Source organism: Calliphora vicina, chromosome 3, assembly GCF_958450345.1.
Source record: "Calliphora vicina chromosome 3, idCalVici1.1, whole genome shotgun sequence".
NCBI lineage: Eukaryota > Metazoa > Arthropoda > Insecta > Diptera > Calliphoridae > Calliphora > Calliphora vicina.
In genome coordinates, this window is record NC_088782.1 from 8,151,194 (window position 1) to 8,166,909 (window position 15,716).

The 15,716-nt window shown below is 34.0% G+C and overlaps 2 protein-coding genes across 2 annotated transcripts in view; one reads left to right on the forward strand and one right to left on the reverse strand.

Annotated features, from left to right (window-relative positions):
- Positions 1-1,365: 1,365 nt before the first annotated feature.
- On the reverse strand, positions 1,366-2,887 carry LOC135954535 (oxysterol-binding protein-related protein 11). The gene is made up of 3 exons (XM_065504723.1): positions 2,437-2,887; positions 1,981-2,377; positions 1,366-1,884 (listed from the first exon to the last, which is right to left on the reverse strand). Exons 1-3 carry the CDS (start codon positions 2,522-2,524, stop codon positions 1,698-1,700), a joined length of 672 nt encoding a protein of 223 aa, XP_065360795.1. The 5' UTR covers positions 2,525-2,887; the 3' UTR covers positions 1,366-1,697.
- A 1,039-nt stretch (positions 2,888-3,926) lies between these two features.
- The window catches only part of trio, a 67,789-nt gene continuing 55,999 nt past the window's right edge, over positions 3,927-15,716 (forward strand). Inside the window, 4 exon segments of the mRNA XM_065503919.1 lie at positions 3,927-4,088; positions 5,587-6,065; positions 11,201-11,747; positions 11,809-15,652. Coding sequence (XP_065359991.1) covers positions 5,887-6,065; positions 11,201-11,747; positions 11,809-15,652 — 4,570 coding nt within the window. The 5' untranslated portion in view covers positions 3,927-4,088; positions 5,587-5,886.

The window sequence follows — 15,716 nt, forward strand, 5'->3', positions numbered from 1 at the left end:
TTTACATAAAATTATGAAAAGATAAGTACATGATGTAATAAGTAAGGTGAGAGAGTTTCGACAACAAACACAATATTTCTTGCTGACAAGTTTTGTCAAATAAAAAATAAACAAATTTTATTTTTGCATATTAACTAAAAAACGGCCGTTAAATTTAAATTATTTTTGAAAAAGAACAACGGTTTAATAGTGCTTTATCAAAATTTCATTATATGAAATATTTTTATTCACATTTTCATTCATGTTTTTTGATTTAAATTTTTTTTTCTTTGAAAATAAAATTTATTATTTTTTCAAAATAAATTCAGTTTGACAAAACACAAGCACTTTCAAAATAGATAAATAAAAATCAGCTGTGTTGTTGATTTCACCTTAGTTAGTGCATCCTGGATAAGTGTTTTATTCCATTTTTATAAAATTTTGTTCATACATTCTTAATCTAGAGAAAATTATCTTTTCAACGATACCAAACACTTATGGTTAAAACCAACGGTTGATTAATCACCAAATTTAATGCAGTTTTGCCCCCACATGCACTGAATAATTTGTGTCGTGCCACATTTAACAATAACATCAACTTAGATTGGGCACAATGCTTGCTTCTTCTTGTCTACAGACAAAGCTCCTTACATATAATAACAACAATAAAGAGTTAAAACAACAACATCCACAAAACAAAAATGCAATAATTGTAATTAAAACTCGGCCCAACTTTGTAGTATTTATAAAACTATTTGTTTAGTTAATAATAACAAATAACCAAAATTAACCTGATAATCTATCAAATTTTAAATATAAACAAAAAACTTACCGACACTAGTGCTGCTTTTAAGAAATTGCACGTAAATACTTTTACACAACATTATATTTAACAAATAAACAATTGCATTCATTATTGCTTAATTTTTTACACAAATACACTTTTTACAACTAAATATTTCTTAAAAATTTCACTTTTTCCAATAAGAATTGCTAATTGCACTGCAGTTAAATAAACACTAATAAGAGATCGCGTCCTTAATGAAATGGAGGGAATTTACTAAAGCAGTAATGTTGTTGTTGTTACAAAGTGTCAAAAATGTAACTGTTTTGGTTTAAAAAACAAAACAACAAAAAGAGAATTGCAAAAACAGAGATGTTATGCAAATGGCGGAAAACAGGGTTGGATAAGTAGGTATACATGCATTGTACTTTTTAGTACAATTCGAGCTAAAAAAAAGTACAATAGGCAGCCAGCCACACAGGAAAAGACTATTTTATAGGATTTTAAAGAAAATATTTTAACAGAACTGAATAAAAAAAATCAAATTTGATTTCCCATTACGAAACAGAACAAAAAATACACAACAATAAATAACATTGGTATAGAGTAGTATGCATATAATTATCTTACAATTTAGGGAGTTTTTATTAAAATAATAGTTTTAATTAGGAGTTTTTCACAATCAAAATGTGTACATTTGTACAAATGAAATATTTAAATAATACAGTTTTAACATTTTAAGCACTTGATTAAGACTTTTTTTGTGGAATTTACAGACGACCTATTGCTTAAAATTTGCACTTGGTTATAATGGTGTTGTTTTGGAATTGGGAACTTCATCTAACAGGTCAAAATTTACAAGTAGTCAAGACGTCGTAGAGTTGGCTGTGTAGCAGCAAACATCATTGTCATTTAGTAATTGTGCAGTTGTCAACTAATTAACACTTGTTGTTTCGGAGCGCGGCGTGTTGATCTCCTGATGACGTTGCAAAAGACTCAGGCACTGGTGCAGGCATTGCGTACTGGCGGTAGATATTGCTTTTAGGATAAGTAAATCAGGATCCGTGGGTGAGAAGGCATCACAATCTATATTTTCTATAGCACGAGCCAAAGAAGCATTGCTAAAAGAAAATTAAATGTAAGTAAATGCAACACAATTAAATTATCAATAATATGAAGATAATAAATGTTTATAAATAAAAGAAAGTATGAATCACCATTGTTCAGTTAAATAAAGTGCTTGTCTAGCGGAAACCATAGCGTCCGATGCCGCTAATAATTCACGAGGTGGCAACGGTGTTGAATTATTTATATCCATTGCCTTTGTATGACTCTCGACAATAGCACGTAGTCCATCTACCCATTCCTGTCGTGCCCTGGCATCGGCAGCTCGCAATTTAATCGTATCCCCAGAAGCGCAGGCAATTGAAAAAGTTCTAGAATCTTCATCACTGGGGCAAACAACTGCTCCGGCCAAGTGGACTTGACCACGGGGAGAGCTGGTTAGCACATGAGTTGGCGGTGGTACATCATCACCAGCTGAGTTACAATCCGATAAATAATAACTTAAGATTCCGCTTTGTGGATCAACTGTAAACCATCTGTACTGCCAACCTTAAAAGTAGAAATTTCTTGGTGTAAAAATATTTCTCTTATATATTTTTCGTTCTTACCTTTCATTACATTAGTGTATTTACACAGCAAGCCATTTAGCTGATGTCGTACACCTTGATTCAACACCTTATTTAGGTTTGTTTCCATTTCAACTGATATACCTTGGTCACTAGTTGTGTCCTCAACTAATAGTTCTTTGTGATTGTCCTGGTAAACACTTTGTGCTAGAAATTGTTGCTGGAGACTTTCGCTCTCAGTGGCACTTTGTTGTAGTAAATTGTTTGATGTTGTTCCTGATGTGTTTATCGATAACTGTTGAGACTTAAGACGTGACTTATTTTTACGATGTTGTAAAGTAGACTTTATTTTACGCAGAATTTTTGCAATTTTTCTAATAACTATAACAAAAGAAAAAAAGGAAGGAACGAACGAAACAACTTATCGTATAAAAAGTTGTGTATGTTGGCCTGGGATTCTAATTTGTGAGTTCTTTCTTGTTCTTTCCACAATAAACAGCTGTACCATTGACATATAGAATGACAGCTAAAAACAAACGTCAAATGTCCACTGGTCCTATGTGGGAAGACAATGGTTGTGAACTTGGATAAATGGGAAGAGATAGAAAGAGAATGTTAAACTAACAATTACAAAAGAATGTTGTCTACTTTTACAGAGAATAAAGAAGTCAAATTAAGTTATTTGAAATTTAAAAAATCAGTCGAAAATGTAAGTAGCACAGAGTTTGAATAAAATAATTGCATATATATACATGTAAGTACACAAAAATGTGTTTCTAAATTTTTTTTTAAATTCAGCAGTTAGTCCCGGTCCACACTGTGAAACATTTGCTGCAAAACATTTGAGTTTGTTGATGAAAGGGGAAAGAGGAATGAAATAGAGAACTTTGTTTCATGTACATGAAGTTTTTGTTGAGTATGTCATTCACCTTTATTCGTTCGTATTCGTACTGTACAGAAATGTCAAAAACTGAAAAGCAAAAACTTCACTGTGTGTACACGAATGCAGTTTCAAAAGTGAATTTAAAAATGTTTTGCAGCAAATGTTTCACAGTGTGGACCGGGACTTATAAGCGCCACACTATAAATTTTGTTTTATATTTAAATGATGACAATCAATAAAACACAATTGTTATATTTTGGCATTTTAAATTTGTTTAGCCTTTCACTGTTTTCGTTTTATTATAATTTCTTTCTTTCGTTGACGTTTGTCTTGAATTTGACACTTAATTACTGGAAATATTCCAGTAAGAACGGGATCTGTGTTGTCTGTTTTCGCATTTAAATACAGAAACACTTATTTCACGCACATCGAGAAACGATGGAATTTTGTGTGTCACACTTCATGTGAGAAATTTTCCGATGCGAGAAATACAGAAACGAGCTACAGTGCTTTATATTTTGCTCTTTATTAAAAAGCAATGAAATGAATGCAAAAACCCTACGTTGTTATCACTGATAGAAATACAGCTCTGAAAATTTAGCTGTATATCAACACTGGTTTTTGAGTACTCACAAAAAAATTTGTCAAGACAGACATGGACGTCGCGTAGAATATTTTTGCGAAATTTAGCGAATTTATAATACTTTTAATTGTTCTGTAGTTAAAATATAAATGTTTAACAAATATTTACAACATTTTCAATCAACTAAAGTGTAATGTTATTAACAATTAAGTGAAAATGTAGTTAAAAGTTAGTACCGAAAGAGACAAATAAGAAAAAAATCAATGAGCATCATTTGAAGAAGAACAAGCAGCGGGGCACCAACTCAAACACCAGCCAGTTCACCAACAATAAGAAAAATTCTTGGCTTCTTTCTGTGTGTATGACTGTTTCTTTTCGTGTGCAAGTGTGTGCGTGTGTGTATTTTCCTTTCTTTTACAAAATCTTATTGAATAAAATATGTGAAATTTGTTGAAATGTTAAAAGAACAATATTTTCTTGGAAATCTGCATATACAGGGTAATATTGTAATGCAATTATAAACAAATTAGCCTTTGTCGAATTCCATCTGCAAAATTGATTTTCATTGATTTATGACGTTTTACATGGTACGCACAGTTGTGCATGTACATACATACATATGTGTGGATGTTTATGGATGGATGGTTGGGATGTAAGTAGAGGAGGAACAACCAGCAGCGGTGACAACGAATAAATATTATGCCGTCTATATTTGCTTTCTTTATATTTATTTCTATCTGTCCACTGCCAGTTTCTGTTTTCTACAATATAAATCACATGTATGAGTTCATACTTATTCATTTTAATTAAGTTCCCTTAATAATGAATGTGGTCTTGGTTGGAATAATTGAAAATGCATATGTACTCATTTTATAACCCTCTGTCGGTCAGTATTAATACATATTGAAAATGCACTATGCAAGGGGGTGGAAATAATAATAATGCACCATTTCGATAAATGTCAGCCATATCAATCAGAAAGCAATGTCTGTTGGTTGGTTGGTTTGTTTGCTAAGCATTCCATCTTCTCCAAGTCATGTCGTCAGTGCACAGAAATAGTTTGTGTATGTGTGTATTAAAAGAAAAAAATATTAAATAAATGAATTGTGTAAAAGGAAAACTTAAAATGTATTTATTATTATTATTTGTTCGCTTGAAAAGAACAACAACATATTAAAGAAATATGTACACAATAAACTTTAATTGCAGAATATTTGCTGTTGTCTGTATGGAGACATTGTTTGTTCGTTTTCCTCTTCTTTCGATGAGTTTGTACTTCAATTTCAATAATAATGTTTTATAGATTAGAAAGTAATAGAAACAAACAATGAACAGCAGAACTAATTGAACAAATAACTAAAGTACCATGTGTATACATTATTAAAATAAAAACAAAAGTTTTAAAAAATAAAGAAAACAAATAATAAAAAAGTAAGTAGTTGATGCAGTCACTCGGTATTTATTGAATTCTGTTGTTTGAGTTGTATTTGGTTTAAGCCCACATCGTCATTATTAACACTGTCTCGCTGACGTCGTCATTATAAACAACATCAACAAAAACTAAAAAAACAAAAAACAGAAAAAACGACGTTGCGTGGATGGTGGTGTTGACTTTAGTCTGCGGTATATGTTTATAATTTTATGTCTTTCATTTATTCTTGTTTCTTTTGTGATTTCCATCGTGTTTTAAATACTTCTGTGTATTTTTGCACTAACGTGTATGTAGTATTGTTTGTATGAGGCAGTATTTAAATTTCTATTTGGAGAAAAAGTGTTGACCATGAAAATGTTTGCCAAATATTTGTATAAATCGATAAATATATTCGAACTAAAACAAAATTCACAATTACTCTACTAATATAATATAACAAGGATAAAGAAATTATCAAAAAAAAAAAAATAAATAAAAACAGTGAATAGTGTTTAGAAAAAAAGAGGAATTTAAACGAAAAACTAACTATTATCGTTCACAAGAACAAAACCTTAAAGGAATTTATCCGCTCACCATTATTTCTATAACGTCAAAATGGATGGTCAACGCGCTCGCGACATACTCACATTGTTGCAGGAGCGCGTCGTTTTCCTAACCGGTGGACGGGATCGTCGTGGAGGACCGCTGTTATGCTTTCCGGCTACACCAAGGCGTGATCGTTTGAAGCCAGATGATTTAAGGCGGCTCTTGAGTTATCTCATAATGATACCAAGGTAAGAATAAGTTTTTTTTTTCGATTATCTAAAAATAATTTTTTAAATAAAAAGAGAATACTAGAATACCTATTAAAATATTTAACTTTATTATTCCCGAGAAAAATACAAAAATTCTCTCATTGTCGAGTTTTTAATACTAAATTGGGCAAATATCACACCATTTCGAATTGTATTTGAAAAGTTTCTAATTGAATTTCATATTTTTCTAATTGAATTTTAGAAATTCATAATTATATTTCAAGAACACTTGATATTTCAGAAATTTTATAATTGTATTTTAAAAAATTCTAATAGAAATGAATATTTTTAGAAATACAAATAGAAAATTCTTATATACAGTTGCGAACAAGATAATAGCAGTACCACGAAATTTTGAAATATTTTAACTTTGTTCACAGTGTACTGTGTTTGACATACAGAAGAGGATGGACGTCGAATATATTGACTACAGCCTGAGCTTCCAAATAAAACCAGTTTAGACCCGCCAGTTCACAAAATATTGCGATATTTGCTTGCAAACCAGTCGGCATTCAGCGTACTCCAAACGAGTACCACTATGTATTTTTGTTAATAGTGGCTTTTTCCTTGGACTTCGTTCTGTGAAGTTTGCATCAAGAAATCATCTCCCTACTGTCATACCAATAACTTCTAAAGTTCATTCGGTTTTTATTTGCTTGACAGATTAAATGGATTGCATTTGATGATTCTGACGATATTTCGATCGTCCTGAGGTGTAGTTTTCCGTTTGCAGTCCCTTTTTTAATTTTTTTCCTTCTATTCAATAGCGTTTGATATAAAGTTGAATATGTGGAAAAGATTTTCCTTATTTTTTTAACTTTAAAATTTATTTTCCCTAAGCAATAGTGCAATGTATTGCGCGACCCACTAAAACAGGAATTATATAAAAAAGAACTGTTTTTAATCTTAAATATACAATAAATTCAGCATATTTAACTAAATTGTACTTTAATCTTAAAAAATATTTGACTTCTTTAAAAAAAAATTCAAAAAAATTAATTTAATAATCCGGCACTGCTATTTCAATGTTAATAAAAAAATACATATTGTCATATATAAGAGCCTTTATTTCCAAAGTTATCATTATTTTTACAAAAAGATTACATCATAAAAAATTTACAGGATTGACCGATTATGGGTATAAACAAAATTTTAAGTTTAACATTTTTAAAGACGTTGTACGCCGTTTCAAAAAAATTTCCTAGTGGTACTGCTATTTTCTTGTTCGTAACTGTAGGTACAATTGGAATTTCTGAATTACAAATAATTGGAATTTTTTCAATTGGAAATGGTGTTAAAAAGTTAATTTTTACAATTTACATAAATATTTTTCTGTTTTTTGTCACAAAGAAAAATACCTAGTTTTGGTTGTGATAACCGAATTTTTTGCTGATTAAGTTCAAATTTTTCTTTTATGGCTAAAAAAATATATGGTAATTCTTCCATGTCAGCTGATCTATTGATAGTTTCGAAAAAATCTATTGATGTAATAGAATCTATGCTAAAATAATGCTGTAACTTTAAGAATACACCTTATAAAGAATTTCCAGAAATTTGTCGACAAACATTTCCAGGAAATTTCTATACAAATATTTTAGGCCATTAGGAATCCTATTGTTAATAGCTTTATATACATTTGAGAGCTCTTGAAGACTTATTGGTACACTACTCAATCAGATTGTGTTGGGTACCAGGGCACTGTAACATACAGGAAAATGAGGTAGCAGATGATCTGACCACACATGGCTCTGACCTCCGATTTGTCACTACTACAGGCTAATATTTGAAAGATTCCGTGATTCCACCAATCAATCCTGGAATAGTAGGAAGGATTGAACCAAAATTGGATGCAAAGGCAACCAAAACACTAATTGGGTTGGATAGGTGTAGTCTCAGAATTCTAGTAGGAATGACAACCGGTCACTGCTCAATTGGGGACTTCATAGGTAAATGGGATAATAGCACACAGGGGTTTTGTAGGATGTGTGAGGATGTAGAAGAGTTGGAGACAGCAGAGCACATTATGTGCAACTGCCCGAGACTACAGAGTCATAGATATAAATGGCTATATAACAGATTTCTAGATGTACTTGGTAGTGTTGCTGGCTGTAAATTGAATAACATAATAGATTTTATCACAGGAATATGTTGGCTATTTAAAAGATATTCTACAGTGACTTCAAATCCGTAACCAATTTTTCCTCTTTTTAGAGATTTGGATTTTTATTTTTGTTTCTCTTTTTGCTATCTCTGAGACACTACCACCTCTTTGAGGAAAGGCATACTTTTTAGTGTAGTAGGGCTTTGACTAAAGTATAATTTAAGATAAATTAGGAATAAAATAAATTTTATTAAAAAAAATTTTTTTTTGGAAAAATGTTAGTAGCGACATATTAATGTATCAATCATGTTTGTAAGTTATTTGGGGGCTTTCGAATATTGATTTAAAAAGACAGGAGGACATGTCTATATTGACTACGCTATCTATAACGATCCATAAAGGGTCACAAATGAGAAATGTCGAAATTACATATGGAATTTGTCATAATTCCAAAGAACCTATCTCTTTTAGATTCAGAGGATCGATCTCATTACTGATCATAGCTTCCATAAAATCACATTAAAGAGAAGCTGTTTTTTTTAAATAATTTTTTTAAAGAAAACTCCATCTAATATTATTAACATGGCCAAAATACTAGCATGTTTGACTAAAATTTTATCTACAAAACAAAAAAAATATTTCTATAACACTTACTTTATTCGTGGAAGAATATTATTTCTTAGATTTACGATATGATTTAAGAACTTTTTTGACGATCCACGTAGTTTTTTTTTTTTAATACCCCGCATTTTTCTACAGTTTTGAATCCTCCTAATGTACTTACAAGTAAATGTTTGTACTGCTGCTTATTATTCATCGACACTATTCTAATTGCATCCCATTATTAAATGCAAACAACGACGACAGTCGTCAGTTGTATTCAAATATTGTACTTTGTACTGTTGTACCAAAATGAAAAGTATTATGTACCTACTCTATTTTTTATTTTATATTTTTTTAAAATTTTCACATTTATAAAGAATATTTTGAAAAATGTTTAAGGGAATATAAATATCCCAGCAAGTAAAAAATTTGGATTTAAATAATCCTAAATTTTTTTTTTATAAACAAATGCATTTAAATTCAATTTACAACTTATTTAAAAAGAATCTTTATTAAATATTTCAGTCACTGTTTGCTGGGAAGTATTATATTTGATGAAACGCTAAATGCTAAATGTTATTTTTTGTTATTATTGCAATGGCGACTAATTTGGCATATTTGCGACCAAAAACGAAAACAAAAGTTTTACTTTGTTTAATTTACATAAATAATATAATGTGTGTATATAAAATGAAACTTACGCGTACATAAAAAGAATATTTTTGTTTGCTTATATGGAGTGGTTTGCTTCATAAAAAGAATTTATAAACAGTGCGTGACTCTCTTTAGGCTCATTATTTTGTTCATTTCAGAATCAGTTATTGGGTGAATGTTGACAATGTTTGTCATTTAAATTATAATATACCTTTAATACATATTACATCCAAACTTAAACTGTCGAAAGTGTTATTTTAAAACACTTTCCAAAACTAATAACAACTAATTACTGAATTGCTAAAATTGAATTATAACAATTTAAATATTTTACTGTCAAACTGAAATCGCTGGTTTACGAAGACATATTTAAAATTATGCATTACACATTGAAAACATTTTTCCTCTTTCTACAAAAGTATTTTTTAACAATTTACTATAAAGAAGACTTTAAGACGAGTTTTCTATAGAGAAAACTTTTCGACAAGTTTTCTATAGTGAAAAAATTTGGTTTAGAGAATTATTTTTGACGAATTTTCTATAGAGAAAATAATTTTCGACAAGTTTCTCTAAAAAAAATATTTTTTGATGAGTTTTCTCTACAAAAAATACTTTTCGACAAGTTTTCTAAAGATAAATAATTTCTAGACGAGTTTTTAGTTGTAAAGATACTTTTCGACCAGTTTTCTATAGAGAATACATTTTTTAAAGACACATTTTCAAAGATTTTTCTAGGTTAGGTTATAAACGCAGATATTTATCAACCAGCTCACTTGGGTCCATTAAATTGGTCCCTTTGTGTTACCCTAAGGATCATGCTCAGGGCCTCAAGAGGTACTTCACATGTCAGAAATGGGTTCAATGCCGAACCAACCTGACGCATGAATGAAAGAATCCATCCTCCTGACATCCAGAGTATATAGATTCACTAGGCCGTGCAAAAATGGACTACCTATTGTCGCAGTCCGCACCCCTGATAGGGCAGGGCAAAGATAGAGGAGATATTCAATCGTCTCATCCTCGTCTTCATCATGGCAACTCCTACAGAAGTTATTGTATGGAGTATTCAATCTTCTAGCATGCGCACCTATGAGCACTGATATCAGAGCTCGTAGCCTAGCCCGAGGTAGCCCCGTGAGGGACATTGACCTATGATGGTCAAATACGGGCCAAGTGAGGCTCGATATCGAGCAATTTGTCAAATTAGATTAGATTTTTCTATAGAGAAGAGAATTTTCAACAAGTTTTCTATGAAAACCAGACTCTTTTATGATATTTCCATAGATACAAAACTTTTCGACAAGCTTTCAGAAGAATTTTCGACAAGTTTTCTACAGAGAACAATTTTAGTTTAAATACAATTTTGTTACGTGTTTTCTATAGAGAAAAGACTTTTCAACAAGTTTTTTATGAAAAAAAACTTTTCGAGAAGATTTCTAAAAAGAAAAATCTTTTTAGAAATCTCGAGAATGGAGAAAACTTTTCGACAAGTTTTCTATAGAGAACAAAAAAAACAGACTTCGACGAGTTTTGTATATAAAAAATTCTTTTCGACAAGAAAAGAGAGGTTTTCTGCAGGAAAAAGTCTTTTTGACATGTACATAGAAATAAGACTTTTCGACAAGTTTTCTAAAGAGAAAAGGTTTTCTATAAAGAAAATTGTGGATGACTAACTAATTGAAAAATTATAATTATTCTTATTAATCTGTTTGAAATTCTAAAAATATTTATAAAATCATTTATTTATATTTTCCAGTGACTCTGCGAAAAATTTGGGTTTCACTGTCATTATTGATATGCGTGGCAATGGCAATTGTTCGACAAATGTCAAGGCCATATTGAAAGTGTTGCAAGAGCATTTCAGTGCCAACATACACAATGTTGTCATCATAAAACCGGATAATTTTTGGCAAAAACAACGCGCTTCAATATCCTCACACAAATACAAATTTGAAACATCCACAATATCGATTGAAGCTCTTAATAAAATAGCCGAGCCAAATCAGTTGACTTCAGACTTTGATGGCAGTCAAATGTATGACCATCAGCAATGGACCGACTCCAGATTGGCAATAGAGGATTTCTTTTGGCAGGCCAGTGATTTGGCCGACCGTATTGATGATTTGCAGGAGGATTTACAACGTAATGATTTTGCCGAAGATGTTAATGGGGCGCGTCATGCTCTGGATCATCACAATGAAATGAAGAAGAAAATACTCAAGTTGCCGATTGAAGATTTGGATGTGCAGGGCAAAAAGTTGTTGACAAAAATTAACATGAGCAGCGGCTGCAGTGGTGGAGCGGTGAGTTTTTGTATAATTGCACAATTTGTTTTATTTAATAATTTGTCTTATTTCATTAAAGGGTGCCAGTGGTGGAGATTGTGGTGGCAGTGACTCGGGTACTTCTTCACAGTCGCGTGTACCCACTAATAATCCCGATATGTCGGCAGCTATTAGCAAGGCCTTGCGACAAATAGATCTTATACATTCTGGTCAGCAGAGATTACTTACCTTGTGGCAGCATAAAAAAGTTAAACTAGATCAATGTTTTCAGTGGCGCTTGTTTGAGCAGGATTGTGAAAAAATGTTTGATTGGATTTTGCACAATCGGGATGTGTTTCAAATGTCTTATGTGGAAATTGGTCATAACTATTCAGTGGCGAAATCTTTGCAAGATGAACACCAAAAATTTGCCGTGGCCTCTATGAATGTCTCCGTCAATATTGATCGCATTTTGGCTGTGGCCTCTCGGCTCATTGAAAGTCAACATTATGCCGCACAAAATATCAAGACCCTGGCCACGCGCTTAGACCGCACATGGAAGGATTTTGCCGCTGGTTTGGATGAGCGTACAGCAGTGCTACAACTAAGCGTGCTATTTCATCACAAGGCTGAGCAATACTGCAACAGTGTGGCCTCATGGGCAGCTGCTTGTCAGGCTTCGCAACCCTTGCCTTCGGATATACAAAGTTTAGAGACGGCTATACGAACTCATCAGTCTTTGTACGAGGCCATGTGCCAGGCTTACACCGAGGTTCATTCTACCAGCAAGAAGTTACTTTATCAATTGGATCATTTAGTGCAGGTGTGTAATCAACCTCCTCCCCCTGGTGTTCCTGATCATCGCAAAAATAGTACTTACAACAAATATGGGCGTCAAAATCCTGCTGCTGATTATAGTGAAGGTGCTTCTCATGTGCTTGCAGTCATACATCAGATTCTGGGTCACCATCGTTCTTTGGAATCAAAGTGGCACCAAGAAAAAATTCGTTTGCATCAAACTTTGGCTCTAAGGCTGTTTCAGGAGGATGTAAAACAGGTTCTTGACTGGCTGAAAAATCATGGCGAAGTGTTTGTGCGTAAAAATACCGGAATTGGTAGAAACCTGCAAAAGGCTCGCGTTTATCAAAAGTCTCATGAACATTTCGAAAATGTGGCCCAAAACACCTACAGTAATGCTGAGAAACTGTTAGCGGCCGCTGATGAACTTGCCCGTAGTGGTGAGGCAGATCCCAATGAAATTTACTCAGTGGCCCATGAATTGGAAATACAAGTAGCAAGTTTTGCCGAACGCGTGGAACAGAGGAGAAGGCGTCTAGACATGGCTGTCATTTTCTATACGCACGAAAAAGAGGTGACTGCCTGGATTGACCAGCTGAGGGCAGATGTTTCTACTGATGAAACCATGTTATCGCAAGAAAATCTAGAAGGCATAGAGAGACTTTTACAACAGTATAGAGAGCAACAAGATAACACCCTCAAAGGCTGCATGCAAACAATTGCTCAAGGAGAGGCTCTGCTGCAAGAAATGAGATCTCTGGAGTATTCAGACAATACAGGTTCTCTTTCGGCCTTGGAAGCAGCACTCGAAAAACTTTCAAAGCAAAAAATAGAGCTAGACGAATTGTGGTCTGCCCGCAAGTTTCGTGCAGACTTAATCTTACGCTTGCGTTACTTTGAGCGAGACGCCATGGAACTATCCTCTCAGCTGGAGATATGGTCTGAGGAACTACAACATGCAGATCTGTCACGTGACTACCAAAAAGCCGAACAACTTATACGCATGCACAACGAATCGGTTAGTGACATACAAAATGCCACCTACGAGGTGCTCGAGCAGGGACAGGAGCTTTTACAAATGTTTGAATCGGCTGGCTTTATTTCAATGGCTGATGCCACTCATACCGCACAAGCTCGCATCGAATATTTGCTAAACTTTTTGCGTGAACGTGAAATTGATTTGGAAGAGTTGTCAGAGGCCAAGCGCGCAAAACTAGAACAAGCTGTGCAATTGTGTCAGTTTCAAAATGATGCGAATCAAGTCATTTCATGGATACGAAATGGTGAGGCCATGTTGGTGGCAAGTTTTGTTACCCCCAACAGTCTGCAGGAGGCCGAACAGTTGCGTAAGGAGCATGAGCAGTTTCAAGTGGCAATTGAAAAGACTCATACATCAGCGGTTCAGGTTAAATACCGGGCCGATGCTCTTATCAATGCCAACCACTACGATCCCCAATCGATAAGAGAAATTTCCGATGATGTCACCAAAAAGTGGCAACAATTGGTCACTTATGCCGAAGAACGCCACAAGCTGGTCACAGCCTCTATAAACTTTTATAAAACAGCCGAACAGGTGTGTTCAGTGCTGGACAGTTTGGAAAGGGAATATCGCAGAGAGGATGACTGGTGTGGTGGTGGCGGCTCCAGTGACAAAGCCCAAACGATTGTGCAACTCATCTCAAAGCACCAAGAACAAAAAGAAGCTTTTCTTAAGGCCTGTACTTTAGCCCGACGGACAGCGGAAACTTTCCTTAAATACGCCAACAGATCGCAACAGTACTACGAATATCAATCTCAAGGCAATTGCGAAAATCGTGTAAAAACCATTTTGGACAAACTGCTTACTCAGGAAAATCAAGTGCTGGAGTTTTGGACACAGCGTAAAAAGTCACTGGATCAGTGTCAACAATTTGTACTCTTCGAGAGAAGTGCCAAACAGGCCATCGAATGGATCCATAATACAGGCGAAGCCTACTTGTCGTCACGCACTAATCTGGTGGGAAAAACTCGTGAAGAAACCGAAGGTTTGCTCAAAGAGCACAACGAGTTTAGAGGCACAGCAAAGGAGACAAGAGAGCGTGTCAAGTTATTGATACAATTAGCCGATAGTTTGGTGGAAAAGGGACATGCCCATGCCAGTTCAATAAAGCAATGGGTTGCATCTGTTGACCAAAGGTACAAAGATTTTAGCAACCGCATGGATTCCTATAGGGAACAATTGGAAAAGTCCTTGGGCATGTCCATGGTGGTAGAATCCGATGCAAACAGCTCAATTAGTTCTATTACCGGTTCGTCTACATCAACCGACCGGCATTCAGATCCAACTCTCGAAGCAAAATTGACCACCTCCACTACAGTGGCAGCCAAGGAAATAAACGAAGAAAAACGTAAATCAGCACGTAGAAAAGAATTCATCATGGCTGAATTAATGCAAACCGAAAGAGCCTATGTTAAAGACTTGGACACATGCATTAAATGTTTCCTCGAAGAATTTCGTTCTGGACAAGGAGCACCTACGGCTCTTACCGGCAAAGAAGACATTATTTTTGGCAATATTAGAGAAATCTACAATTTCCATCACAAAATATTCCTGCGTGAGTTGGAGAAATATGAAACCATGCCTGAAGATGTTGGCCATTGTTTTGTCACCTGGGCCTGTAAATTCGACATGTACGTACACTATTGCAAAAACAAACCCACATCGAATAACTTGCTAGTACAACATGCGGGAACATTCTTCGATGAATTGCAACACAAACACAAGGTAGAACATCCTCTGCCAGCTTATCTAATCAAACCCGTACAACGTATTACCAAATATCAGCTGCTACTAAAAGATTTGCTCTCCTGCTGTGAGGAAAGTCATGGTGAAATTAAGGAGGGTCTTGAAGTCATGTTGAATGTTCCGAAAAAGGCAAACGATGCCATGCATTTGTCTCTGCTCGAAAACTGCGATGTTTCCATTGATGGTTTGGGAGAGGTTGTCTTGCAGGATGCATTCCAGGCTTGGGATACTAAACAATTGATAAGAAAGGGTCGTGAAAGACGCGTATTTTTATTTGACATGTATTTATTGTTTGCTAAAGAAGTCAAAGATTCGAATGGTTCAGTAAAATACCAATTTAAGAGCAAACTCATGACAACAGGTAAATATGGAATGAAAAACACGTGTTCATATATTTAGAATTAATTTGTATTTACATTCTTGTC